At 40.1% G+C, this 26619-nt stretch overlaps 1 protein-coding gene across 1 annotated transcript in view; it reads left to right on the top strand.

Annotated features, from left to right (window-relative positions):
* The first annotated feature begins 514 nt into the window (after window positions 1-514).
* Window positions 515-26619, top strand: part of LOC134665891 (prostaglandin E2 receptor EP3 subtype) — a 54885-nt gene continuing 28780 nt past the window's right edge. Inside the window, exons 1-2 of the mRNA XM_063522935.1 lie at window positions 515-785; window positions 5225-5401. Coding sequence (XP_063379005.1) covers window positions 519-785; window positions 5225-5401 — 444 coding nt within the window. The 5' untranslated portion in view covers window positions 515-518. The remainder of the gene's footprint in view (window positions 786-5224; window positions 5402-26619) is intronic.

Below are 26619 nucleotides of genomic sequence, written 5' to 3'. Positions count from 1 at the left end.
CAAATGGTTAACTTAGAATCTACCTACGGATTCTTTTCATATAGTGTAGTCCTAAATGTTTTTCTATACGTCTTTTTATTTCGGGTGTTTAAATGAATATAATAAAATAAAATATTCAGTCAATTAAATGCATAATAAGTAGCTACAACAATTACTAAAGTAAACAAAAGAGCTCCGAAGATTGTTTAGCATACCATTTTATGCTCCATCTATTGTATACAATTAAATAGGTACCTAAAAGGACAGTATTTTTTTTTAGTACTTACACAGTAACGTGACTCTAACTTTGAACCTTTCTTTTCAGAGTGCACGAGTTAGACGCAGCCGAGCACGAGCAACGACACGATTGAACCATCTACATTTTTTATAAACATCACTCATTAAATATTATATCAATGGAATTGAAAACGCATAAAATATAGTTACTACTTAATTAGTAATACTACGTAGCTAAAAAATTGAAGATAATGTAAAGATCGTAAAGCAAAAGTTGATTTTTTCCACATATACTTACCAACATGGACATAACGACGTTATCACCCGCGGACTTCACCGAGTATAATTTCCTCAACGAATCTCTTCACTTCGTGAACGGCACATCCAAGCCATGCGTCACCCCACATTTGGGGAAGATATTCAGTATAATTCTGAAAGTGGTGTACGTCATTGGCATCCTCGGGAATGGTGTTGCGATCATGTGTCTGAGGAAGGGAGAGAAGAGAGTACGCAACAGGAAACATCTGCTGCTGCTTACTTCCTTAGCCTCTAACGACATCGTTGCCTTGGTAAGATTTCCATATCTTATACTTATGAGCATAAAGGGTACATCATACCACATACATACGCAGGTTTAGATGAAGAAATTAGCAAAGCAAAAATCTCTAGGGAGGAAAAAAAATTAAGCAGTTTACTACTTATAACTTTTTTTTAAATTAAGCTATTAAGTAAATGACTTTTACTTTTAAAATAATGATTACTTTTTGACGATGAAAATAGTAAAATAACAATAAATTTATACACGATCAAATATTAAAGTCGTGGCAAAATTTTAAATCGTGGCTGTATGGTGTATGCCGAATAACCCGAATATAAGCTATTAAGTACCTAATTAAATTCAGAATTTTATTTATTTCTTACATTTCTTTAAAACTACACTAGATAGATTCTACTTATCAAAACATAATTTTTAAGAAAAAAAAACCGACTTCCATGGGGGCCGATGAAAGATTATTGTAGATGGTACACTATGTAGAAAAGGAGGTAAAACCACCCACTTTTCTACTAGCATTTCGCTTCTGTATAATGGCTCCTCTACAGGATGGGCCAACGCCGGCCACTCCAAGGGACGCAGCCATGCGGTAGAATGAGATAGCAATATCACTTGCTCCCTCTAACGCATAAATGCGTCCCTTGGAGTGGCCGGCGTTGGCCCATCGTGAAGAGGAGCCATGAGGGTCGTAGTTCTAGCCTAACCTAACCCACTCCTCAGATAGCAGTTCGGCTCTGTGCGGCTCGCAGTTCGAACCTAATCAAACCCACTTTTCAAGTAGCATTTCGTTTCTGTAAGGCTCGCAGTTCTAACCTAACCTAATCCTTGTTCGGTTCTGTGAGGATCGCAGTTCAAACCTAACCTAACCCACTTAATGGCGCATGCCGTGCGGTGTACGGGGGTTTAAGCGGGAGGGGCTAGTAAGATTGGCATCATCGTACTTTATACCTACATTAATTTTATGGTAGGTAATAATAGTTGTTTATTTAGTTAAGGTATCATAGTGGTTTTCTGGGTCAAGGTCCGGGTCCGAGTCCGGGTCCGAGTCCGGGTCCGAGTCCGGGTCCGAGTCCGGGTCCGAGTCCGGGTCCGAGTCCGGGTCCGAGTCCGGGTCCGAGTCCGGGTCCGTATCCGGGTCCGAGACCGGGTCCGAGTCCGGATCCGAGTCCAGGTCCGGGTCCGAACCGGATCCGGGTATGACTCCGAGTCCGAGTCCCAGTCCAAGTCAAAAACGAAATTCGTAATCACCAAACGTGTACCATGCGTCATTGAAGAGTTCTGTTCTGGTCATCATCAGCAGTTTCACTTCATCAAATGCGACAGTTTTTAATGTAAATGCTTGATTTTATGATGAAAATACAAAATAATCTATACGTATGCCTTTAATATTTGAGGAGTTCCCTCGATTCCTTATGGATCCCATCATCAGAACTCAAGCTTGACAAAAATGTGGCTTAAAAACTTTACTTGCTTAACGAACATAACGAAAAGGAAAAATCGCCAAACGTGAACTATGCGTCGTTTAAGAGTTCTGTTCTGATCATCATCAGCAGTTCCACTTCATCAAATGCAACAGTTTTTAATGAAAATGCTTAATTTTCTGATGTAAATACAAAAATCTCTATACGCATGCCTTTAAGATTTGAGGAGTTCCCTTGATTCCTCATGGATCCCATCATCAGAACTCGAGCTTGACAAAAATGTGGCTTAAAAACTTAACTTGCTTAACAAACATAACGACGAGGACAAATCGCCAACCGTGAACTATGCGTCGTTGAAGAGTTCTGTTCTGATCATCATCAGCAGTTCCACTTCATCAAATGCAACAGTTTTTAATGAAAATGCTTGATTTTCTGATGTAAATACAAAAATCTCTATACGCATGCCTTTAAGATTTGAGGAGTTCCCTTGATTCCTCATGGATCCCATCATCAGAACTCGAGCTTGACAAAAATGTGGCTTAAAAACTTAACTTGCTTAACAAACATAACGACGAGGACAAATCGCCAACCGTGAACTATGCGTCGTTGAAGAGTTCTGTTCTGATCATCATCAGCAGTTCCACTTCATCAAATGCAACAGTTTTTAATGAAAATGCTTGATTTTCTGGTGTGAATACAAAAATCTCTATACGCATGCCTTTAAGATTTGAGGAGTTCCCTTGATTCCTCATGGATCCCATCATCAGAACTCGAGCTTGACAAAAATGTGGCTTAAAAACTTAACTTGCTTAACAAACATAACGAAGAGGACAAATCGCCAACCGTGAACTATGCGTCGTTAAAGAGTTCCGTTCTGATCATCATCAGCAGTTCCACTTCATCAAATGTCACTTTTTTGGGTGTATATGCTTGATTTGTTGATAAAAACCCAAAAATCACTATATGTATGCCTTTAAGATTTGAGGAGTTCCCTCGATTCCTCATGGATCCCATCATCAGAACTGGGTTTTGACAAAAACGGGACCAATCTGTATGCATATACATTCAATCAAAAAAAGAATTTTCAAAATCGATCTAGTAATGACGGAGATATGGAGTAACAAACATAAAAAAAAAAAAAAAAAAAAAAAACATACAACCGAATTGATAACCTCCTTCTTTGAGATTTGGAAGTCGGTTAAAAAGCGTTCTTATTGATGTCAATAACCAGACAGATTTGCATTCAAATTTTTAGGCAGGCAGAGACTTCGAGCAACACCGGCTTCCGACACGTCGGAAGGGAGGGGCCCAAGCGATATCTCACCGTACAAATCTTTCTGCCATTTTTCGCGGGGGGAAAGGTGCACACAGTCGCACTTCTCACACACTTACATACAAAATCCAATCTGTAATGACGACACAAATACATAGAAAATGACACACGTCAAAGACAAATCTTGCAAACCTCGATCTCTTTTTGTGTACGGACGAGTGACTAGTGTCACAACACGCACACTAACACATTTTCGTTGAAGTATGTCATTGTATTCTGAGAGATGAGAAGTCGGATTTGTCGCTCGACCGATCCGCAATTTGTACTGAGCGAGCAAAATCGATAAATCCAACAATTACTTGAGACTAAAATATAATAATTGTATTTAAATGTAATTAAACGTATGATATGTAAAAAAAAATATTACATGTGAAATGTAACACTTTCTTTTTGTAAATTTGATGTCCCCGACCTCTTTTTATAACAAAAAACCGAGCAAACAGGCATTTTTGTGCAGCAGTGTTCACGTGCGCGTCTGGACTCGGTCTAGTGAAAAATCCAAGTGCAACTAGTTTTATTACCCGCGCTAGATTAGATTGACGCGCTAATCTTGTACCTCGGCAGAGGGGAAATAGTGCGAATGCCGCCTCCCTTCCGTGTTGCTCGAAGGGCAGAGAGAATTGAGTAGTCCTTTGTCTATGGTTTAGGGATGAATGAGACCTTGTCACAAGATAACATAACAATAATTTTATTATTGTCAACGCCCCAATTGCTTGATAATTGGGTCACGACTGTTAAATGTTGAACTGGTATGTTTGCGAATCTATTGAAACCTGAAACTGAAAGGGGGATGACGATGACGATTTATTGCATTATCGTTCAATTCAAATTAGTGAGCAACCAAGCAAATTAGGTTAAACGGATTTGTTTCCAAATAAAGTATACCAACTACATTTTTATTAAGGTTTAATAGAACTTTTGGCTGTGAACATATTAAAAAAAAAACAAAACACAACAATATTGAAATCGGTTAAAAATGGAATTACTTACATACTTACGTTATGAGTAACGCAATGGTAGAGTAGCATAACAATTTAATAAATATTTAGGCATCACTTGCGTAAATAATTTAGTCACCAGCTAATGTAAAAAATTATTCAATATTCTTTGCCACTTGTACAGTCATCGGCAATAGTATCTTACACAACTAGGGCCGCAAAAATATATGACGCGCTCTTATTGCGCTCCAAATAAGAACGTGTCACATATTTTTGCGGCCCTAGTTGTGTAAGATACTATTTCTGATGGCTGTACGCTGATTTTGGACGAGAAAGAATGTCATCGAACTCGTGAACCTGGATTGGATGGCTAGCCTATGAGTTAACAAATTTATCTCAGTCTCACACTAATTAAGGTACCTACAACAAATTAACTCTCCCAATAAACAGTCTTGGCGTCTTACTCTAATTCTTGCCTCGCTGGAATTAAGTACCTAGGTGAAAATTGGATTAATCTTTGTAATCCCTGCAAGAACATAATTTGTCATTATCTGATCAGCCAATTATTTTTATGGAGTAATTAGTGTATAAAATACTAGGAAACCGCTATTCTCATTATAAATACACCGTTATCCTTTATTAATTCTATTAAAACTGATCATTTTTGAAAAGAGAGTGCCAGCGCTAGCACATGATAAATAAAATATGATCATATTTCCTAGTGTCTTATTTTCTAATTTCTAAATGTTTATTTTTATGGCAGGTGGGCATGATGGCATCGATGTTGGTGGCCGAGGCTATCCCCTGGGTGAGCGCGACGCGCGCGTACTGCGCCATACGTGTGGTGTTGCGTGTGTTCGGCATCGGCAGCGTTTGCATCGCCGTCACTATGGCGTTGGAGCGGTACCTGGCGCTCACTAGGCCGTTTCTCTATCAGAAGGTATGTCGGAGTTTTGTTGATGATGTCTAATGTGTGTGCGATGCGCGTCTACTGCACCATTCTCATGGTGCTACCTGGTGCTTGTATTTACATACTATTCGTCGGCCCTCAAGTAGAAACCTTTTAACCGCTTCTTAGATAAACTCATGAGCAGGGGCGTATTTTGAAATTTAGCGCCCCGGGCCAATACGTTTCGCCGCCCCAGAATTCAAAGAAGAAAAAGTCAATGATTGGCGCCCCGGGCCATGGCTCGGATGGCCCCAGGGTAAATACGCCCCCACATGTTCATGAGACAAGCAATGATCGGAGATTTATAATATTATGATACTCAATACTGGTGACATTAATTTACATACCTAGCAATTATTAAAATGATCCTTATGTAGCAAGATAAAAGCTAAAAACGAGAGTCGCCACAAAATACCCAATTACAAGTGGAACGCTCCATTAGCCTGTTATATTGTATACCATTTATGCTGATAAAAAAAGAGCGTAGTAAATTTACAACATCATGACGTGTTTTTCCTATTTATAGAGCCACGTTCCTTCATCACAATATAAGGAAAATCTCTCCGCTTGTTTTAGATGCAACTTTTTTAGCTTTTGAAGTACAAAGAGACCGTTTACGAGGTGATGTGGTAAAAAAATAGTTACTTAGGTATGATAGGTACCAATAAAATAACGTGAGAAATTCACTTACTTGTATATTATGCAATGTAGGTAATTAACCCACCCTGCGCAAGGTATAATGTCTCACGTTTCGAAAAGTTAAGGGCGGAATACAAATGAATCTGTTCGGCCTTTATGAACAAGTTAAAGATTTGAACTTGGATAATTTGAATTAGTTTCCATAAATTAACGAGCTCATGAAATATAAGAAACTCTACATGATTAATGCCTGATATTTCGTAGTCATTGTTATTATGTTTGAAACAACGTATGTTTATTCAATTGAAGTAAAACAAAAACCCAATTCAATTTCATTTTATACCTGTTTCCGCCCTTCACCTCACCGAAATCATTCAACAATGTCAGGGGCGAACGCGGCACATGATGTGACTGACACTCGTTGCTCTGCTGACCTTATAGTCTGCCCTACTTGTACCTTTAATACAGGTGGACTTCCAAATTAGAAATTATTAGTCTGCAAGAAGACAAAGAAGCCTTTTATTTATATTCTGGTTTATTTACTTAGTGAAATAAAAATTAGGTTTACCTAAATCTGCGCTGCCTAATTTACCAACCTATGTATTTATATTTACCTACTATTCAACCTATTACGTAACAATACAATTATAATTAATTACCTAAGTATATATGTGACGTCCCACGGGTAAAGGTGCGGCGGTTGGTGCTTACGCTATACGCCGCTCCAATATTATTGCTAGTAGAAGAGCCGGCCGCAAATTTTCTAACCGACTTGATACCACGATGAAATACACAATGGGAAACCATAAAAGTGATGCTAAGTCCGAATTCGATAGTCTGCCACGGCGGAACTTGCCGAAAGTACGAAAAAGAAGGCCACTTCCGGTGCGAAAAAAGGGGGCTGATTTAACCCATCTGATACCGAAATAATAATTATGGCAGCAGTTAGAAATTTACATGTAGACACATAAAAGCGAAGTCTGCCAGTATTTTTTTAGCCGGAAGTGCTTGGCAGACGCTCTCAAAGGTGGCCAACGGGACCCCTAATTTAACCCATCTGATACCACCATGAAACCAATTCCAGTCGGTAGGTATGAACCCTCATGTCAGGAATATATAAGTCTGCCAAGGCTATTCCTGCCGAAACACCTTGGCAGACGAGATTATGTAAGCAAGGTCGGCATCGGTTACCCTACACTAACCCATCTGATACCACCATGAAACCAATTCCAGTCAGTAGGTACGAACCCCCATTTTAGGAATATATAAGTCTGCCAAGGTTTTTCCTGCCGAAACACCTTGGCAGACGAGATTATAAGCAAGATGACCATCGGTTACCGTACACTAACCCATCTGATACCGCCATGAAACCAATTCCAGTCGGTAGGTATGAACCCTCATATCAGGAATATATAAGTCTGCCAAGGCTTTTCCTGCCGTAACACCGTGGCAGACGAGATTATGTAAGCAAGGTCGGCATCGGTTACCCTACACTAACCCATCTGATACCACCATGAAACCAATTCCAGTCGGTAGGTATGAACCCCCATTTTAGAAATATATAAGTCTGCCAAGGTTTTTCCTGCCGAAACACCTTGGCAGACGAGATTATAAGCAAGATGACCATCGGTTACCGTACACTAACCCATCTGATACCACCATGAAACCAATTCTAGTCGGTAGGTATGAACCCTCATTTCAGGAATTTATAAGTCTGTCAAGGCCTTTCCTGCCGAAACACCTTGACAGACGAGATTATGTAAGCAGCATCCGCATCCGAGGGATCCGTATTTTGGAATCATACAGATTACGGACATTATTAATAGCTGTAGGCTTATTTATTACTTTATGATTATACATATTTGTATATTATTATGTTATTAATAAAATATATTTATAATTTATTAAACCTAAACTTAATACATTGGGAAATCATTACCTGCTTACGGCAGTAGTAGGGATTAGTGGGTGAGTTCTGGCTCACTGAGCCAGGCCAACAGTCCCTCCCCCTTTTTTCCCTTGTTGAGGCCCTGCAACCTTGCCTTGAACCCAAACTAATGTCACTGTAGCTCTAATCTAACCTAATCTATTTTTATTGCTTTTAAAATATTTCAATTATCTACTTTTGCAAAGTTAAATGTTGTAATCTCTATTTCGCAAAATGGAATTTTAATGTGACTTTAATGTATGTGCAGTCTACTTAGTAATTGGGTTTAAAGATATAAAAACACACATTTTATTTCCTATCCTAAGTATCCTATCCTAAGTTTATTCAAATAATATTCTGAACATATATAGTAACATCATTACTTATTCTGTGTACAGTGGAGAAAACGAATGAAATCATGCAATTTGATTTTGCTATTTTTAAATAAAGAGTAACCAAACAGTATTTTCCACAGTTGTTGGTAATGATCTTTTCCTTTATTTGATCCATGTACGCTCTCCTTGGTCTTCCCCTCTTCCTGTTTGCTTCAACTTTCCCTTCTATGATATTTTTGATGAATTCGTCGTGTCGTATCAGGTGCCCAAGCATCCTTCCTCTTCTATTGTCTATAGTTCTTAACAAACTCCTCCTCTCTCCTACTATGCGTAAAACCTCTTCGTTAGTTTTCTTTTCAGTCCAACGTCGTGTCGTATCGGGCTGTCAAAGAGAAGGCGGAGGACCGCCAAACATGGAAATTGCTCCACCGACAAGAGTCATACTCTTAAATATATGATGATGATGATGTTGGTAATGATACCATCTCTTACAATTTCTCTTCATGAACATTTTATGATACCTAACCTTCTAGTTTTCGCCCGAATTAATCAAAAAATTCACCAACACCATTTACACCAACCAAATAGAAAACGGGTCCGTGTCCGAATTCGCGATCTCGAGTCCGGGTCCGCGTCCGGGTCCAGGTTCAGGTAGAAGTCGAATTCAAAATATTGCTTGTTTTGCCAGTGGGGTAACTTGCTTAACAATCAATTAGAAAAAGACAAGTCGTCGAGGAGTTCCGTTCTGATCACCATCAGCAATACCACTTTATCAAATGCCACTGTTCTTAATGTAAATCCTTGTTTGCCTGATGAAAATACAAAAGTCACTATACAATGCCATTCAGATTTGTAGAGTTCCCTCGATTCCTTATGTATCCCATCATTAGAACTTGAGCTTGACGAAAATGTGACTTAAAAACCTAACGTGCTTAACAAACATAACGAAGAGGACAAATCCCCAAACATGAGCTATGCGTCGTTGAAGAGTTCCATTCTGATCATCATCAGCAGTTTCACTTCATCAAATGTCACAATTTTGAATGTAAAAGCTTGGTTTGTTTATAAAAACACCAGTATCACTATATGTTAGGGTGGTTCAAAAAACATTTTTTTTCCTAAGGGGCACCCCCTTATTTAGTTACACTTATTATGTTGATAAAATACACCAAGTTTCGTAATTTATCTCAACTACAAGGGGGTGCTTCACCACGTTGAAATTTTGTATGTTGTTTGAAACCCAAAAAAAAGAGTATTATTCAGAATTTTATTTAAATATCTGGTTTCACACTATTTGCACATGTGATGTATAAGTTTTGAAGTAGAAAAACATTTTCTTTCAAAATAATATCTTTTAAGTCACACTTTCAAATAATGTGAAAACTACTACTTACATAAAAATCTAAAAAATAGTAACTTATTTTTTTTGGATTTCATTATTATTATTATGAGCCTATATTGTCCCACTGCTGGGCAAAGGCCTCCCTCTTATTTCTCCACGTATCCCTATCACCTGAAGTCTCCCACCAGTCTCTCTCATAGGTGTCAAGCTCGTCCCGCCATCTCCGACGAGGTCTGCCGTGACGCCTTACAGTCCGTGGGACCCAGCGGGTGGCTGTTTTCGCCCACAGATCATCCGGCATACGGCAGACGTGTCCCGCCCAGTCCCATTTAAGCTTGGCGGCAGTTTCAGCTACGTCAGTGATTCGCGTTTTGGAGCGTAGTATTGTATTTTTAATGCGATCGGTCAATTTCACGCTCAAAATACTACGCTCCATGGCCCGCTGACAAACCTTGAGTTTGGATTTTTGAACTTTTGTCAAAGACCAAGTCTGCGCTCCGTAGGTAAGGACGGGGAGAATGCACATGTCCATGAGTTTTCTTTTTAGCGGTATAGGAAGGTTTCCCTTCATGTACTCCTTCATAGACCAAAAGCTCTTCCAGGCATTCTCGGTCCGTCTTGCGACTTCTTTGTCTTGCCGTGCCTGGAAGGAGACTATTTGGCCAAGGTATATATACTCATGGACATATTCTATTTCTCTCCCATCTATTCCTATTCTTATTGGTGCACTATTGGTCATGAGCTTAGTCTTTGACATGTTCATCACTAATCCAACCTCAAGGCTTGCCCTGCTTAGGTCCTGTAGCATGTCGCAGAGGTCGGTAGCTGAAGATGAGAAGAGGACTATGTCGTCGGCGAAACGCAGATTGGTTAACTGCCTTCCGTCGACGCCAATGCCCCTCTGTTCCCATCCTGCTGCCAGCTTCCGGAATACTTGCTCAAGGGTACTGTTAAACAATTTGGGGGACGGAGGATCGCCTTGCTTGACGCCCTTGCTTATGTTAAAGGAGGGTCCGGGAGACTGCAGTTTGATACTGGCGGTGCTAGAGGCATAGATATTGCGGATAAGGTGAACATACGTGGATTCTATGCCTTGGTCTTGTAGTGCATCAAATATGGATGTGTGGGTTATACTGTCAAAAGCTTTCCTGTAATCTATAAAGGCTAAATAAAGAGGGAGGTCAAATTCGTGATACTTTTCAATAATCTGATTTAGGGTTTGTAGATGGTCTGTGGTAGAAAGTCCTGGTCGGAACCCGGCCTGTTCTGGAGGTTGGTTGCTGTCTAATTTACCAGCAATTCTACGTTCGATTACTTTAATAAAGGCTTTATAGAGGTGTGAAATAAGGTTAATGGGTCTATAATTATTGATGTCCGATTTATCGCCTTTCTTTGGATTTCATACAATTTGAAAAATTTCTAAGTGTTTGAGCACCCCCTTGTAGTTAAGATAAGATTACAAACTTGGTGTATTTTTTCAACATAATAAATGTAACAAAATAAGGGGGTGCCGCTTCTTCTAGCTAGAGTTTGAATTTTTCCCATACAAACGTGAACCACCCTACTACTATATGCAGCACAACATCCTGAGTGGCGCAGGCTGGTGCATGACAAAGTGCGAGATTTCGAGAAGCAACGTAAAGTTGACCTCGACACTAAACGCGATGATCTGAAAGCGCGCCAGCCTGCATTCACTACCACTATGTGGCTGGTGTTCTCACGTGCCCTCAATGTGCGCGGAGGTTCACCTCCAAGATCGGCTATGTCAGCCATATTCGGGCGCACGAGCGCCGAGCTAACTAGGAGTCGAAGTGGTCGCCATGGTCGAAATCGGCCGGAAGGATCATCATCATCATTTCATTCACCTAGAAGATTTGAAGAGTGCCCTCGATTCCTCATAAATCTCACCATCAGAACTGGGTTTTGACAAAGACGGAACCAATCTGTATGTATATACTTACAAGTTACAACTCAACTAAAAAAAGAATTTTCAAAATCGACCCCGAAATGACGGAGATATCTAACATTAAAAAAAACCGAATTAATACCTCCTTTTTAGGGTTCCGTAGCCAAATTGCAAAAAACGGAACTCTTATAGATTCGTCATGTCTGTCTGTGCGTCTGTCCGTCCGTATGTCACAGCCACTTTTTTCCGAAACTATAAGAACTGTTGAAACATGGTAAGTAGATGTATTCTGTGAAACGCATTAAGATTTTAACACAAAAATAGAAAAAAAACAATAAATTTTGGGGGTCCCCCATACTTTGAACTGAAACTTAAAATTTCTTTTTCATTAAACCCATACGTGTGGGGTATCTATGGATAGGTCTTCAAAACAAAAATGATATTGAGGTTTGTAATATAATTTTTTTCTATACTGAATAGTTTGCGCGAGAGACACTTCCAAAGTGGTATTGTGTGCACCCCCCCCCCCCCCCTTGAACTTCTAAAGTAAGAGAATGACAAAACTAAAAAATATATATGGTGTACATTATCATGCAAACTTCCACCGAAAATTGGTTTGAACGAGATCTAGTAGGTAGTTTTTTTTTAATCGTCATAATCGTAAACCGCAATTTTGTTATGTTACTTGCTGCTACGGAACCCTTCATGGGCGAGTCCGACTCACACTTGGCCACTTTTTGGGTTTGCTTTATTATTGTTTTTGTATTATTGAAGTGAAAACTTCTTTAGCCGCGCTGAGCACTTTTTAAGGTAGGGAAAAAATGATAAACTCGAGACAGCGTAACGCGTAACACGCTGACGTCATGGGTGACGGACAATGTTCATCATCATTGAGATGATGATGATGAACATAGGCCTCCCCCTTGGACCTCCATTCGTACCGGTTGGAAGCGACCTGCATCCAGCGTCTTCCGGCGGCCTTAACAAGGTCGTCCGTCCATCTTGTGGGTGGACGCCCTACGCTGCGCTTGCTAGTCCGTGGTCTCCACTCGAGCACTTTTCGACCCCATCGGCCATCTTCTCTGCGCGCAATGTGGCCTGCCCATTGCCACTTCAGCTTGCTAATCCGGTGGGCTATGTCGGTAACTTTAGTTCGTCTACGGATCTCCTCATTTCTGATTCGATCACGCAGAGAAACTCCGAGCATAGCCCTCTCCATAGCTCGTTGAGCGACTTTGAATTTTGAGATGAGGCCGATAGTGAAAAACTACGTTTCGGAGCCGTAAGGCATCACTGATAACACACATTGATTAAAGACTTTCGTCTTGAGGCACTGAGGTATGTCGGACAAAAAGACATTACGTAGTTTCCCGAACGCTGCCCAACCGAGTTGGATTCGGCGGTTAACCTCCTCGAAGTTGGACCTACCTAATTGGACTACTTGTCCTAGGTAGATGTACGAGTCAACAACTTCGAGTACCGAGTTCCCAACAGATACTGGGATGGGCACAACATTGGCATTTGACATAAGTTTAGTTTAGTGGAACAAACATGTCCGGGGGGCTCACTTGAAGGCGAGGCTTTGTTTTCAGGAATGGTGTGCACACGGTAAACCTAAATCCGGCCGCTTATATGAGGAAATGTGCAGTTCCAGGAAAGAATTCAAAGCCAAACTGAAGTTTTGTCAAAACAACAAAGACCAAATTAGAATGGATATAATTGCCTCACACCATAAGTCAAAAAACTTCGTTCAGTTCTGGAAATCCACTAATAAAGTAAATCCTCGAGTGAGCCCACCGGCTAGTGTTGAGGGTATTAGTGGGCCCAGTGACGTTGCCAACCTTTTTATGAATCACTTCAAAGTGGAACCAATGTCAGCTGTCGGGGGTGGACAGGTGCTCGATGCTGAGAACCGCGGGCCTGGTGACAGCCTGATCAGAATTACGCCAGCAGAAGTGTCTAAGGTAATCCGACAGATGACGAGAGGTAAATCGCCCGGGCACGACGGCCTCAGTATCGAGCATCTGCAATATGCAGGCGTGCATCTCCCTAGAGTTCTGGCCATGTTTTATACATTCTGCTTACGCCACAACTACTTGCCGGATGACCTCATGAAGACTATAGTCGTACCTATCATAAAAAATAAGACAGGTGATGCCTCCGACAAGTCCAATTATAGGCCAATTTCTCTGGCTACTATCTTGGCGAAAGTACTGGACAGTGTGCTTAACACGTATATGAACAAGCATATTAACCTCCATGACGCCCAGTTCGGTTTCCGACCGGGACTATCCACTGAGTCAGCAGTTCTATGTCTCAAGCACACTGTTCGGTATTATACTGAGAGGAGCACGCCGGTATACGCATGCTTTTTGGACTTGTCGAAGGCATTTGACCTGGTGTCATACCAAGTGTTGTGGAACAAGTTAAGCGTGAGCTCGAGTTTACCAACTGAAATCATAAAAATTTTCAAATATTGGTATGACAACCAATCAAATATGGTTCGATGGGCGGGGGGATACTCTGATGTCTATAAAATGCAGTGCGGAGTCAGACAGGGAGGGTTAACTTCGCCCACTTTATTCAACATGTACATTAACAGCTTGATTGAGGAGCTCAGCAGCGCAGGTGTCGGATGTTCGGTGGATGATTGTTTTGTTAACAACATAAGCTACGCAGACGACATGGTGCTGCTGAGTCCCTCAGTCAACGGCCTTCGGATTCTGCTGGATATATGTGAAAGATATGCGGTGGCCCACGGTCTAAAATATAATGTGAAAAAGAGTGAGGTATTACTGTTTAAGTCTGGCACTAAAACATATCCCATTCCGCCAATAATGCTCAGTGGTTCTCCTCTTCAAACAGTAACTACATTCAAATACTTGGGTCACTGGGTTACTGATACTCTAAAAGACGATGTTGATATAGAAAGGGAGCGCAGAGCACTGTCGGTAAGGTGTAATATGCTGTCTCGCAGGTTTGCGCGTTGTTCGACAGAGGTAAAAATAACCTTGTTCAAAACGTATTGTCAAACCTTATACACGTGCAACCTGTGGAGTCACTACACCAAAAAAGCCTAAAGTGCTTTGCGCGTCCAATACAATAACGCCTTCAGGGGGTTGTTGGGGCTGCCCTGGCGCTGCAGCGCGTCAGGAATGTTCGCCGCGTGGAGAACCGATGGTTTCCAAGCCGTGCTGCGCAAGCGAGTGGCGTCCCTGGGCGAGCGCGTGCGGGGCAGCGCCAACACTCTCCTGAAGGTGATCGCCGAGAGGATGGACAGCCCTATCCTCGCTCACTGGATGTCCTTGCATGTTAATTGTAATTATAATTATACTTTTTACTAACACACCTACCTTAATTTTACTAACATAATATGGATGTATTTGTATCCGAAATAAATGCTTTCATTTCATTTCATTAGTCATGTCCATGTTCATTTTCAAGCCCACCCGTTGTGAAACTCGGTTGAGGTCATCGACCATCATGCTGAGTTCCTCCATCGACTTTGCTATGAAATGAAATGAAATGAAATGAAAATCTTTATTTCAGGCAACTAGTGGCCCATACATAAATACCTTAAAACTAGCATACATATTATAAAAATATATTTTAAAACTAAACACTACAAATCACATTATGGCTGCGATGCATTACGCAACCCCGCAGTGTCAGGGAGCCGGCCGCGGAATCGCCGAAACTTGACACCCTTCGGCCAAAACTCCTCCTTGGTGAAGGTCGCTAGATGATCAGTCGGAACGCTCACCACAAACGAATACGCACGCTACGCTATGACTACGATATCGTCGACAAACCAAAGGTGAGTGATGTATTCGCCGTTGATGTTGATGCCAAGTCCTTGCCATTCCAGGTGCTTGAAGGCGTCTTCCATTACGGCAGTATACAGTTTCGGAGAGATAACGTCTCCTTGCCTTACACCTCTTTGCAATAGAATCGCCTTCGCACTCTGCTCCTGACTCGGACCGACATGGTGGCGTAACTATACAAACACTTCAACACTTCGATGTACCGATAGTCAATATTGCATCGCTGAAGAGACTCAAGCAGTCTAGAGGCTAGTTTAGATCTCGTTCAAACCAATTTTCGGTGGAAGTTTGCATGATAATGTACATCATATATATTTTTTAGTTTTGTCATTCTCTTATTTTAGAAATTAAAGGAAGGGGGGGGTGCACACAATTTACCACTTTGGAAGTGTCTCTCGCGCAAACTATTCAGTTTAGAAAACAATTATATTAGAAACCTCAATATCATTTTTGAAGACCTATCCATAGATACCCCACACAAGTGGGTTTAATGAAGAAGAAATTTTAAGTTTCAGTTCTAAGTATGGGGGACCTCCAAAATTTATTGTATTTATTTTCTATTTTTGTGTTAAAATCTTAATGCGGTTCACAGAATACATCTACTTACCAAGTTTAAACAGTTCTTATAGTTTCGGAAAAAAGTGGCTGTGACATACGGACGGACAGACACACAGACAGACAGACAGACATGACGAATCTATAAGAGTTCCGTTTTTTACCATTTGACTACGAAACCCTAAAAAGGAGGTATTAATTCGGTTTTTTTTAATGTTTGATATCTCCGTCATTTCGGGATCGATTTTGAAAATTCTTTTTTTAGTTGAGTTGTAACTTGTAAGTATATACATACAGATTGGTTCAGTCTTTGTCAAAACCCAGTTCTGAGGGTGAGATTAAGGAGGAATCGAGGGCACTCTTCAAATCTTGTAGGTATACATACTCGTATAGTAGTAGGGTGGTTCACGTTTGTATGGGAAAAATTCAAACTCTAGCTAGAAGAAGCGGCACCCCCTTATTTTGTTACACTTATTATGTTGACAAAATACACCAAGTTTGTAATCTTATCTTAACTATAAGGGGGTGCTCAAACACTTATAAATTTTCAAATTGTATTTCACATTATTTGAAAGTGTGATTTAAAAGATATTATTTTGAAAGAAAATGTTTTTCTACTTCAAAACTTATACATCACATGTGCAAATAGTGTGAAACCAGATATTTAAATAAAATTCTGAATAATACTCTTTTTTTTGGGTTTCAAACAACATACAAAATTTCAACGTGGTGAAGCACCCCCTTGTAGTTGAGATAAATTACGAAACTTGGTGTATTTTATCAACATAATAAGTGTAACTAAATAAGGGGGTGCCCCTTAGGAAAAAAAATGTTTTTTGAACCACCCTAACATATAGTGATACTGGTGTTTTTATAAACAAACCAAGCTTTTACATTCAAAATTGTGACATTTGATGAAGTGAAACTGCTGATGATGATCAGAATGGAACTCTTCAACGACGCATAGCTCATGTTTGGGGATTTGTCCTCTTCGTTATGTTTGTTAAGCACGTTAGGTTTTTAAGTCACATTTTCGTCAAGCTCAAGTTCTAATGATGGGATACATAAGGAATCGAGGGAACTCTACAAATCTGAATGGCATTGTATAGTGACTTTTGTATTTTCATCAGGCAAACAAGGATTTACATTAATAACAGTGGCATTTGATGAAGTGGTATTGCTGATGGTGATCAGGGGGCCGATTTTTGAAATTCGACCACTCGATTTCGTGTATTTCGTTAAATGATATCTCCACTACTAGGCATTTAAATTCTACTAATAGAATTGAAATCGAGTGGTCAATACCACTAGATTCCAAATTTCGATCGCTCGTATTTCTAAAATTAGCATTTCGTCGATTTCCACCGATTTTCGAGTGACGAAATCGAGTGATAGGAATTCAAAAATCGGCCCCCAGAACGGAACTCCTCGACGACTTGTCTTTTTCTAATTGATTGTTAAGCAAGTTACCCCACTGGCAAAACAAGCAATATTTTGAATTCGACTTCTACCTGAACCTGGACCCGGACGCGGACCCGGACTCGAGATCGCGAATTTGGACACGGACCCGTTTTCTATTTGGTTGGTGTAAATGATGTTGGTGAATTTTTTGATTAATTCGGGCGAAAACTGGAAGGTTAGGTATCATAAAATGTTCATGAAGAGAAATTGTAAGAGATGGTATCATTACCAACAACTGTGGAAAATACTGTTTGGTTACTCTTTATTTAAAAATAGCAAAATCAAATTGCATGATTTCATTCGTTTTCTCCACTGTACACAGAATAAGTAATGATGTTACTATATATGTTCAGAATATTATTTGAATAAACTTAGGATAGGATACTTAGGATAGGAAATAAAATGTGTGTTTTTATATCTTTAAACCCAATTACTAAGTAGACTGCACATACATTAAAGTCACATTAAAATTCCATTTTGCGAAATAGAGATTACAACATTTAACTTTGCAAAAGTAGATAATTGAAATATTTTAAAAGCAATAAAAATAGATTAGGTTAGATTCGAGCTACAATGACATTAGTTTGGGTTCAAGGCAAGGTTGCAGGGCCTCAACAAGGGAAAAAAGGGGGAGGGACTGTTGGCCTGGCTCAGTGAGCCAGAACTCACCCACTAATCCCTACTACTGCCGTAAGTAGGTAATGAATTCCCAATGTATTAAGTTTAGGTTTAATAAATTATAAATATATTTTATTATAATCATAAAGTAATAAATAAGCATACAGCTATTAATAATGTCCGTAATCTGTATAATTCCAAAATACGGATCCCTCGGATGCGGATGCTGCTTACATAATCTCATCTGTCAAGGTGTTTCGGCAGGAAAGGCCTTGACAGACTTATAAATTCCTGAAATGAGGGTTCATACCTACCGACTAGAATTGGTTTCATGGTGGTATCAGATGGGTTAGTGTACGGTAACCGATGGTCATCTTGCTTATAATCTCGTCTGCCAAGGTGTTTCGGCAGGAAAAACCTTGGCAGACTTATATATTTCTAAAATGGGGGTTCATACCTACCGACTGGAATTGGTTTCATGGTGGTATCAGATGGGTTAGTGTAGGGTAACCGATGCCGACCTTGCTTACATAATCTCGTCTGCCACGGTGTTACGGCAGGAAAAGCCTTGGCAGACTTATATATTCCTGATATGAGGGTTCATACCTACCGACTGGAATTGGTTTCATGGCGGTATCAGATGGGTTAGTGTACGGTAACCGATGGTCATCTTGCTTATAATCTCGTCTGCCAAGGTGTTTCGGCAGGAAAAACCTTGGCAGACTTATATATTCCTAAAATGGGGGTTCGTACCTACTGACTGGAATTGGTTTCATGGTGGTATCAGATGGGTTAGTGTAGGGTAACCGATGCCGACCTTGCTTACATAATCTCGTCTGCCAAGGTGTTTCGGCAGGAATAGCCTTGGCAGACTTATATATTCCTGACATGAGGGTTCATACCTACCGACTGGAATTGGTTTTATGGTGGTATCAGATGGGTTAAATTAGGGGTCCCGTTGGCCACCTTTGAGAGCGTCTGCCAAGCACTTCCGGCTAAAAAAATACTGGCAGACTTCGCTTTTATGTGTCTACATGTAAATTTCTAACTGCTGCCATAATTATTATTTCGGTATCAGATGGGTTAAATCAGCCCCCTTTTTTCGCACCGGAAGTGGCCTTCTTTTTCGTACTTTCGGCAAGTTCCGCCGTGGCAGACTATCGAATTCGGACTTAGCATCACTTTTATGGTTTCCCATTGTGTATTTCATCGTGGTATCAAGTCGGTTAGAAAATTTGCGGCCGGCTCTTCTACTATGCGGCGCTACGCGTAAGCGCCAGCCGCCATAAGGTACCTTTTACCATGGAACGTCACATATTATAAGTCGGAATCTCAGAATCATACGCAGGATTATGGGCGAAAGAAACTAAAGTAAATTATAAGAAAGGTACACACTAAGGGTGAATGGGAGAAGGCGCTATGTTTACAAGATCAGTTTCACTCATCCTCATCATGAGTAGTTTGAAATCATTATTATGACAAAGTATGCAAGACAAAGGTAGCTCGTCTTAGAATTTGATTTTGAGTTTCTCAAATTTTGGAGCAGTTTTATAAAGATCGCGAATTTTATATAAGTACCAATCTACCTTGCAGATCTAGATCAAAAATCGATATTAAAATAATAAATATATGTTTTATCATAGGTTTAAAAATTTTTATCATCATAATTACCTCGAATTTTAATTCACAAATAATTAAGTAAATATAAAACATTAAATTAGCTTACAAATAATAATACAAACTATCTCTAAACTAAATAAACTTAAAATAAAAAGCCTATAAATAAAAAACGTCCCCCAAGTCACTGCCGATGGGCAGTGTGCCCAGAAGGCTGGCCGCATTGCCACGTTGTATGGCAATACTTATGCGTTGAGCAAAATACTGGCCAGCCCTCTGGTCTCCTGCGGCATCTATAAGGCGCTCCGCTAAGGCCCTGTATATACGGCGCGCGCTTGGCCCCCAAGGCCCCAGCGTTTCGACCCCAAACGCCTCAAAAATATAACTACTGCCAAGGGGATATTTGCGGCGTTTGAGGTCTTCTGCCATGGACGCGGCATGACCAGCATCTCTGCTGGTGCCCGGAAGGTGGGACGGCGCGAGGGTGTCAACACATGTGGCATCCCAGACTAGAGGCCGTCCCATCTTCCAAGGCACCAACGTCATACCGTCGGGCCTCTTGCCATCGTCCCTAGCCAAACCGACGGGCTCGAGTATGGCCGGGACTTTGACGCTGACAAAGGCCCTTCGGATGACGTCGTTGATGCTGGCGTGTCTGGGTATGCGTCCGGCGCTTCTGCCGCAGGAAAGTCCATGATGTCCAAATTTGTCCACCATGGCACCACAACGGCAGTGATGGGGGACGTTTATCATATAATTGTAAACTTACGTCAATGTTGTATACAAATTTTCTAAATATGGCGGAGGCAGCCAGAGGTTATCGCGATGCCAGTGCCGTACCTACCACCCAAATGGCGCTTTGTCTCAGCACCACACAGTCCACACACTGCCAATGCACGGTTATATTATTGGTATCAGTAATCCAACTACTTCGTTGACTCAAAAATTCAAAATTTTACAGCTACATCACACCGCCTGGCCAAAATTAATCTACATTCAGCCTATTCGATCGTTAAGCATTGTCTTTTCGTTCCAAAATTCACGTATATTCTTCGCGGAACCCATCTTTGGAAACACCCCAATTTGGTCTCAAAATTAGATACATTGGTAGTTGAAACACTCACATCCATCTTTAACATCTCTTTTGACGAAAGGTCTTGGACCCAGGCTAGCCTACCCATTAGCTTTGGCGGCCTGGGCATCCGCAAAATTTCTTGTGTATCCTTACCTGCGTTCTTGTCCTCGGTGCATGGTGCTCAAAGCCTTATAGGGAAAATACTAGGTCCTTCTATTGGATCTATAGAGGCCGCACACTGCTCCGAGGCCAAGAACGTCTGGTCTATAACCTGTCCCAACACAGACCTGCCTGAAAATCCCTGCTCGCAGAGGCAGTGGGACGAGCCGCTCTGTCAACTAGTACGGAAAAACCTTTTAGATACGTCACCTAGTTCGACAGACCGAGCTCGTCTCCTTGCGACTGCAGAGTGGGAGTCAGGTCTGTGGCTGCAGGCGCTACCCTCTCCAAATATTGGGACTTTTCTAGACAATACTACCTTCCGCCTAGCAGCTAGCTTACGTTTAGGGGCATCTACCAATCAGCCACATCGCTGTCAATGTGGCACCACGGTGGACATTCTTGGCCACCATGGCCTCTCATGTGCTCGAAGCGCTGGCAGGATCCCCCGCCATGCCAGTATAAATGATGTCCTCCGTCGGGCTCTTGTTAGTGCCAAAGTACCTGCAGTCCTCGAGCCCAGCGGTCTGGCCAGGGATGACGGCAAGAGACCCGACGGAATGACACTGGTGCCTTGGAGCATGGGTCGGCCGCTAGTTTGGGACGCTACTTGCGTTGATACCCTGGCACCGTCCCATGTTCCAAGTACCAAAGATTCTGCTGGCGCTGCGGCTTCCTCAGCCGAAAGCCTCAAGCGCCGCAAATATGCCGCTCTGGGAAGCAGCTACATATTTGCGGCGTTTGGTGTCGAAACTTTGGGGCCGTGGGGGCCAAGTGCGCGTCGACTGTACAAAGACTTGTCGGCGCGCTTAATAGAGGCTTCTGGTGACCAGAGGGCTGGCCACTATTTCGCCCAGTGTATTAGCATCGCTATACAGCGGGGAAATACGGCCAGCCTTCTGGGCACCTTGCCCATTGACGGCGACCTAGGGCAAATTTTTTATCTTTAGTTTTGTAAGTTTTATTATGTTTGTTTATTCCTTTCTTTGTTTTTATCAATAAATAACTATGAGTTAGAATTATCAACATTGTAGCAGGATCTACACAGTCAGCGAGCGAAATGTGCGTAATCTTCTAAGCACAATTTTATTTTTAAGGGCACGAGCATTCGTGTCTAGATTTTCACTTCAGCCATCATACCCACTTGAAAACATAGCAATTTCTGTTACTGTACGTATATTAGATACAAGCATAAAATCGATTTTTATAAAATTAATGTCATCATTATATTTTCTGTATTGCTAGCGATCCCCCTTTTCGATGTCGTCGCATATAATATGCATTCTGAATAATAAAAATAGACACGTCTTCGTTTTCTTGCGTCTGATCTTTCAATTTTACATCTCGCAACAAATGAAACTCTTGAAACGTAAAAGAATCAAATAAAAGATTTTTGAATTTCCGTGTCAAAACGAGATGTACGTGTTACATGTGCATAAACAAATAAGATATGTTTTCCCTGCTCTTTAAATTATAATACTTTTGATCGTTGTTATTTTGTTTTCCAGTTTGATGTGTGATCAATATTTTTACAGTACATAAGGTGGCATTAACCCTTAAAACGTTTCTGTCACTTTTTTAGTACAGGTACTAAATGTGGCGCCAAGTTTAAACACTAAGTGCAGGCTAGAAAAGGAAGTACGTTAAAGAAAGTGCGAGAATTGTACTTTTTTTCCTAGTTTAAGAAAATATCAGACAAAATTCGGTTTATGCGCAGGCGGCAGTTGAAATTTGAAATTCGCTGAATTTGCGACGGTGTGTGTTCTTGAGGTCATAGAATATAAAGTTAATAGCCAAATTGTTTTCTTTGTGTTGATATTATTACTAGATGAGTTAAACATTGTTATTCTATATAAAGCTCATTAAATCATAGATTAATTCTAAGTCAAAAATTGCGAAATATATCTTGTCCCATTTTTGTGACATTGTCGATAGTACTGGTAACAAGGTACCATTTAGCACGTCCTAAAAAACGGACAGTGCCGACTTGTGCGGAGACAAGATTGTGACAGAAAACGGACATTGCTATACTTGGGGTATATGCTTTGTTTTCATTTATCGTTATTTTATAGGCTATTGTTGCATTGGGGTTATGTTATACATAAGTATATGCATACATTTATTTATATTTTAGTTTCAGGTGGTTCCACCATCTGACTCAGAAGAGTGAGATAGCAAAAAAAACGACGATGACGAAATTTTACTAGAGACAGATTGTACATCTGCCTTGCCCTAATCTGACTCTTTTTCAGCCAGGTCACTTTCTACGAGGATGTCAAATATGATGGACAAATATATGTTAATTTACGAACACGCGTGCTTTTATTCTTATTGTCATGCTATTAAAGTTTATTGCGCCTCATTGTGAATGGCACTATCTGTATTTAAATGTAATTTCGAAGTCTAACGTAGTCATTGTGAGAAAAAAGTTGTTCATAATATTCGACCTGATGACCTAAACACGCTCTGTCCTCTAGTACTCCATCCACAAAACTTAATTCCTCGCCATTAAACGCATAACTCGCTTCAGTATCCAAATTATTGGCACTTCTTGAAATGTCCTACGTTAGAACCTATTTCAAGTCGATGATGAAGATGCTACAATTCCTGAGGCCTGTAAAATGTAATCTCTACAAATTTCAGGAGAGTAAATAGCTAATTTCTCTAGTCTAGAATATAATCTAGTCTTTCATATGTCGGGCAGACGAAGAAAGCCATTTCTACTCGGGTACAAGAACATATGACATAGCTGATGTCAAGCACCGCCAACTAAAGTCTGCGGTCTGGGAGCATGACATGGATAAGACTCTGGTTCTCGCCAAGGAGGAGCCATATATTCCCAGAATGTTGCCAGAGGCCATTGAGACTGAAAAATATCTAAACTTTTACAGGAACTACAGCTATTCTTTACCACCAGCTTAGGTTCCAGATACTCCGGGTAATAAGAAAACAAGCAATACATAGAACTGTGAGACCATAGTGGTAAATGGTGTGGTCATTTAAGTAAAGTAATGTTACTTACAATAATTGTAATGTGTAACTATCTTTATGAGCCTATTTTGCCTGTATACGTAGCTTTATAATGTATATTTTTTGTTTATTATATCTGTACGTGGGTCGTTTTACATATAAACACTAGAAGTAAATATAGTATTATTATGTTTCTCATTACTTTTTTCTTCTTAATAATATAATTAAACATTTTTTCCAAACATTCCCTAGTGTGTTATTGAAATAATTATAAATTTTCTTGCCCTGTAATTCTTTAATATTTTTTATTTTGTGAAACTGTATAACGGCATTGTCCGTTTTTTAGGACAACCTTGAGAGCAATCAATCTATAAAGTTCGTGGCAATGTCCGTTTTAACGGACGTCCTGAAAACCCTACTTTCAGAATGCTTTTAATTTTTTTTTCTTAAATTTAGTACTTTTTTACTCATTACTATCCCCAAAAACATTCCATGAAATAGGTGGATACATTATTTCATGTCTTGCCATGACAATACGTGCCTGTGTATGTATAAGTAGGTACCTACATAAAATTTAAAGGGCCATATGTATTGTAAAACGTTGTACAATACACGTGCGAAAAGGTACTCCCTTTGGTCGTGTTTCAATTTATCGCCACTCGTTGGGAATTTCCTACTTTTCGCACTTGTATCGTTATAGTAGATTGGATACAGAAGATTCCTATTTTCATTTTATAACCTTAAGGCCAGAGGTCCAGTCAGCCACATTCATTAATAAAATTGCTTAACAAAAATATATACTTACATTTAGGGCAACATCAGCTACCGCTGATGCTAACTGTACATATATTATGATGAGGCTGTCACGCCCCACGACTACATTATACCCACGATCATCATTTAATCTCTGTCTATTAACTGTAAGAATGGGGTGGGGGGCTGTATTAAGCGGTAAAGTTACAATACTGGCGACAAAGCTATTTTTGTCCTGCGCGCGTCAGGCTGACGCGAGTCCTTGTGCGACTTTAGCAAAGTCTTAATTAAGCAATTACTGTAACACTGCGATCGCGGACAGTGGCGCTGTTTATTGTAGTTCCACACGAAGCTTTCGGAGTAAGGTTTCTGACCTCAGAAGTACCCGTAGAATATTAAAAAAATTATTTTAATTTTAATCTTCAATTTACACCATTTGAAATCTAGGGCACTCTAGGGCAGCCTTTTACACTCTATACTTTATTACACTTTATCAATCTTTATAAAGGAAAGAAAATATAACGGCTTTCATATATTATTTAATTCGTCAAGATATACCTACCTAAACTTAGGTCCACTGCACAAGCACTACAAGCAGGCACTAGTAATCTGGTACCTACTTACTTAATACATAAATGCACAACCCAGTTTCTTTAAAATAAAATAAATGTATACATTAATTGATCTTTCCCCTATTTCCTGAATTTTTGAGGGAACTGCAAGTGTTATGCCCGCCTGTTCCACCTATTCCTACTTATCCTACTTAGGCACCTATGACAAGAGATCACTGCCTACGATAATGCAAATGTACCTATACTTACCTACATGTTTAGACGTCATATCATCATATCAAAAGTTCTGTATATCTGTAATTGGGTCCTTCTCCTTCTCCTATATTTGTGTCATTAAGTGACGCCGCTTTTATTTGCCGTGAATGACCGCTGTTGGCAAAGTCCCAACCTCGACCGTGAAACATTTCCAATAGACTTTTATCGCTTTCCTACACTTCCGCGTTTCATATCAAACAGCTTCACCCTTGTTTTTCTCCTGTTTTAGCTGGTTTTATTCGCTAACTTGTTTACAAGGCCAACTAAAACTAACTTTTCTTATTACAAACTTTTTTTTATTTTATTATGTAAATTCAGGACTTCCTATTATATAAAATAAGATGCATCTGACAGAAATTTCGTATTCAGTTAAGACCTTTCGAGTATTACTTGGAATTGTTTTTGTAAACAAATTTAATGCTGAATGTTAAATCTACTTAAATAATTGAAGTTTACAGATACTTATAGCGCATTACCATAAAAATGCAAAGTAGCTATGTAAAATTTTGACTCGTTGGAAAGTTTTTTTTGTTATTGTAGGTACTGATCTATTATCATAGGTGCCTAAGTAGGATAAGTAGGAATAGATGGAACAGGCGGGCATAACACTTGCAGTTCCCTCAAAAATTTAGGAAATAGGGGAAAGATCAATTGATCAATAGGCATACATAGCCACGATAAATATTTTCACAATAAGATAATAGACTCCGTAGTTTTCCGAAACTAAAACCTTTTGTGCGATATGGGGCCCATTATTTTAGAATTTTACAGTTCTATAAAACAAATGCAACGTATGTATCTCACTAATGCTAGCCAGATCCAACCAGGCGTGGTAGGTATCAATAAAGTCAAAGATTTACCTACAGTATTGCAAATATATTAAATTAGCTTTACGACTTTGTAATGAAAACCCTTTGCTTGCTCGTCACGCGCGGTTTCTGATTCACAACACCATTGCTGTCCAGTGTGCCGCCAGTTAGCCCGATCCGATCATGCAAATGTACCTATACCTACCTACATGTTTAGACGTCATATCATCATATCGAAAGTTCTGTATACTCGTAGATCTACTCGTATAGATCGTACTTCATACTCTACATAACTGGAACTTTACAAACTTCGGCGCCTACATGTTACAGAAATAATAAATTTGTAACTAATATATCCAGCACTTATTAGCAGATGTAGCTAAACGGAAGAA

The sequence above is a fragment of the Cydia fagiglandana genome, chromosome 1 (assembly GCF_963556715.1).
Source record: "Cydia fagiglandana chromosome 1, ilCydFagi1.1, whole genome shotgun sequence".
NCBI lineage: Eukaryota > Metazoa > Arthropoda > Insecta > Lepidoptera > Tortricidae > Cydia > Cydia fagiglandana.
The sequence above is the reverse complement of the archived record's forward strand: the minus strand, read 5'-3'. Positions and strand labels throughout refer to the sequence as shown.